The sequence below is a fragment of the Vigna unguiculata genome, chromosome 3, assembly GCF_004118075.2.
Source record: "Vigna unguiculata cultivar IT97K-499-35 chromosome 3, ASM411807v1, whole genome shotgun sequence".
In the NCBI taxonomy this organism is placed as follows: domain Eukaryota; kingdom Viridiplantae; phylum Streptophyta; class Magnoliopsida; order Fabales; family Fabaceae; genus Vigna; species Vigna unguiculata.
Window position 1 is genome coordinate 5,808,412 of NC_040281.1, and position 2,414 is coordinate 5,810,825.

The window sequence follows — 2,414 nt, forward strand, 5'->3', positions numbered from 1 at the left end:
AATATATATATATATAATGGAAGTTTTTTCCACCACAACTTTTTTAAAAACATAAATATAATCAAACTCAGCCATTTACAATAAACATTCACTTCAGTATGGATTTATGAAATTTTAAAATTTATATTACAATATAAAATATTAAAAGTCATATAATTATAATATATATAAATCCTATAAACGTTAAGAATTTATAAAAATTATGAAAATATGAAAAAATCTACTAGGAAAAATTTCATAAGGAAAGACCACAAATATAATTAAGTTAAAAATATGTACAAATTATATTACTAAATAATAACATTTAGTTTATAAAAAGCTGTTCAAGAATTTGCTTATTAGGGACTCTAACCACTATTAAAATATAACAGGAGTTAAATTTTTACGAAAATAAACACTCCAATCTAAAATATACTCTATTGATTAATAATCACAATAAACTATTTCGTGTTCATTTAAATTATAGCATTTCTCGTCTTTTCGAATGAACTCAAAGCATTCGACCAAAAGGATAGTCTTCCCGTGTTCCATATACACTAACTTTGGTTTTCAAACCCGTAACTGCAAGCCTCACAAATATCAGTTTCCAATACTCTTCATTTGACATGCTACGTTGAAAGCATCACAATATATGAATTAAAATTCATACAATCAACGCATACAATAGATAAGGGAAAATCTGTGGAAAGAAATATCAGCCTCAAAATTGGTTACCTAACAAAATTTTAAGCTCTTCATTTGTCTGTTGAACAAAATATGGTGAATGCAGATTAGTAAAACCAAGCATCAATAGAAAAAAGGCTATGAAATACAAGGGTAACACCCCTTTTCCTCTAAAAGACTAACTCATGAGGTTTCACACCATCCTTCAGGGAAAACCTGGCACCCAGATAAGCATTCAAGTTCGGGACACTCTCTATGGCTTTTATCAATGCAGAGTCCACAGTTTTCTGGTCATCTTTCTTCTGCTGGGGCAACACACTCTTTTCCTGCGATAATGTAAAAAATGTATAGATCAATACACAGAAGCAAATGAGAAAAACACAGTAAGCAACAAAATAAGAAAATTTGCAGTCCCACCTCCTTTTCTGCCTCGAAAAACTCTCCCTCTCCCTTCTTCTTCTTTTTGCTGGACTCCTTTGAAAAGTATTTGTCATCAAATTTGTCCACGTTAACAGCAGAAACATCTACTTTGGTGGACGTGGCAATAACATATGACTGGTTCACTCGTCTCAATGGAACTCCGTTGATCTTGAAAGGACCTAAACAACAAGTGATAAACATAAGCCAGACCAGAAATGGTGGGGAACATAGTACATTCAAAAGAGCCCGAGTCAAAATGCTATTCAAATTTCAGATCAATGGATACCAAAATCCAATGTCCAACTAAAAACTAAACCAATTTTCCTGAACAAAAGCAACCTATATATGGTTGTTACTATTGCAACCTCATACATGGGAAAAGCACGTAAAATGGAAAATGTAATCAAACATGTTTGATAAGAAAACTCACCAGTTACAAGAAGCAACCCAGAAGGAAGCTGCTTCAAAAACACTACCCTCTTTCCCTTAAATCTACCGGCAAGAAGAATCAACACTGTCCCAGGGGTAACGCTGGCCCTGAAACAATTCCAACACAAATCCACGCCATAAGCTACAAATAAAAATAATAGTAAAACAGAAAAATTTAATTACAAAATGATGAAAATAAATTGAAAGCAATAAAAACTAAACTAAATTATTTAAAAACACAAACAAATATATACATATGAATGATTACTATAATGCACCTGAGCTTAGTGAGTCTGGGTTTGTGCTTGTTGAGAAGGGGCTTCTTGACATCATCAGCAGGGTAAAATTTGGGAGGTTTTAGAGCGGGAGATTGAGGTTTGGGAGTAGGGTCGTGACGAGGGAAAACGCCACCGTTTTTAGCCTTGATAGCCCAAATTCCCCTCTTATGATACATCTGCGATTTCGAGTATTTCCCAATGCCCCTTATCAGTTCGGGGTTTCTGCTAACCTTTCGCGTTTTCTGCGCCGGCGCCATTGCTGTTACCTCCGACCAACAAAACGTAAACCCTAATTTTGGCTCGTGTCGCATAAGAGATCAAATATCTATATTCTCTATAGAACTAACTATCTGACGGGCCTTCACTTGACCCAAACATCCATGCTTCAGGCCCGCGAATTGTTGGCATATTTTTTATTTCATATTTCAAAAAATATGATATGAAATATATTTTTTATGTATTTCAAAAGTATAATATTTAATTAAAAGTAAAAAGCTTTATATTTATATATATATATATATTTTTTTTTTTTTTCTTCACGTACTTTAATAACTTTGAAAATTTTAAATTTTGTCTTTAATTAAGTATTATAATTTTAAAATAAAAATATATATATAACAATAT

At 32.4% G+C, this 2,414-nt stretch overlaps 1 protein-coding gene across 1 annotated transcript; it reads right to left on the bottom strand.

Moving 5' to 3' along the window:
- Positions 1 to 579: 579 nt before the first annotated feature.
- LOC114176588 (60S ribosomal protein L6-1-like) lies at positions 580 to 2,110 on the bottom strand. Its single transcript, XM_028061671.1, has 4 exons — positions 1,791 to 2,110; positions 1,514 to 1,620; positions 1,081 to 1,262; positions 580 to 989 (listed from the first exon to the last, which is right to left on the bottom strand). The coding sequence occupies exons 1-4, from the start codon at positions 2,099 to 2,101 to the stop codon at positions 834 to 836; spliced, it is 756 nt and encodes a 251-aa protein (XP_027917472.1). The 5' UTR covers positions 2,102 to 2,110; the 3' UTR covers positions 580 to 833.
- Positions 2,111 to 2,414: the final 304 nt, after the last annotated feature.

Excerpts from the sequence above, each read along its gene's own strand:
- LOC114176588 (XM_028061671.1), bottom strand. The coding sequence starts at position 2,101 with ATGCGACACGAGCCAAAATTAGGGTTTACGTTTTGTTGGTCGGAGGTA. Across the intron at positions 1,263-1,513 it reads TGGGTTGCTTCTTGTAACTG|GTCCTTTCAAGATCAACGGA; the intron begins GTGAGTTTTCTT and ends CTTGTTGTTTAG. Across the intron at positions 990-1,080 it reads TTTTCGAGGCAGAAAAGGAG|GAAAAGAGTGTGTTGCCCCA; the intron begins GTGGGACTGCAA and ends ACATTATCGCAG.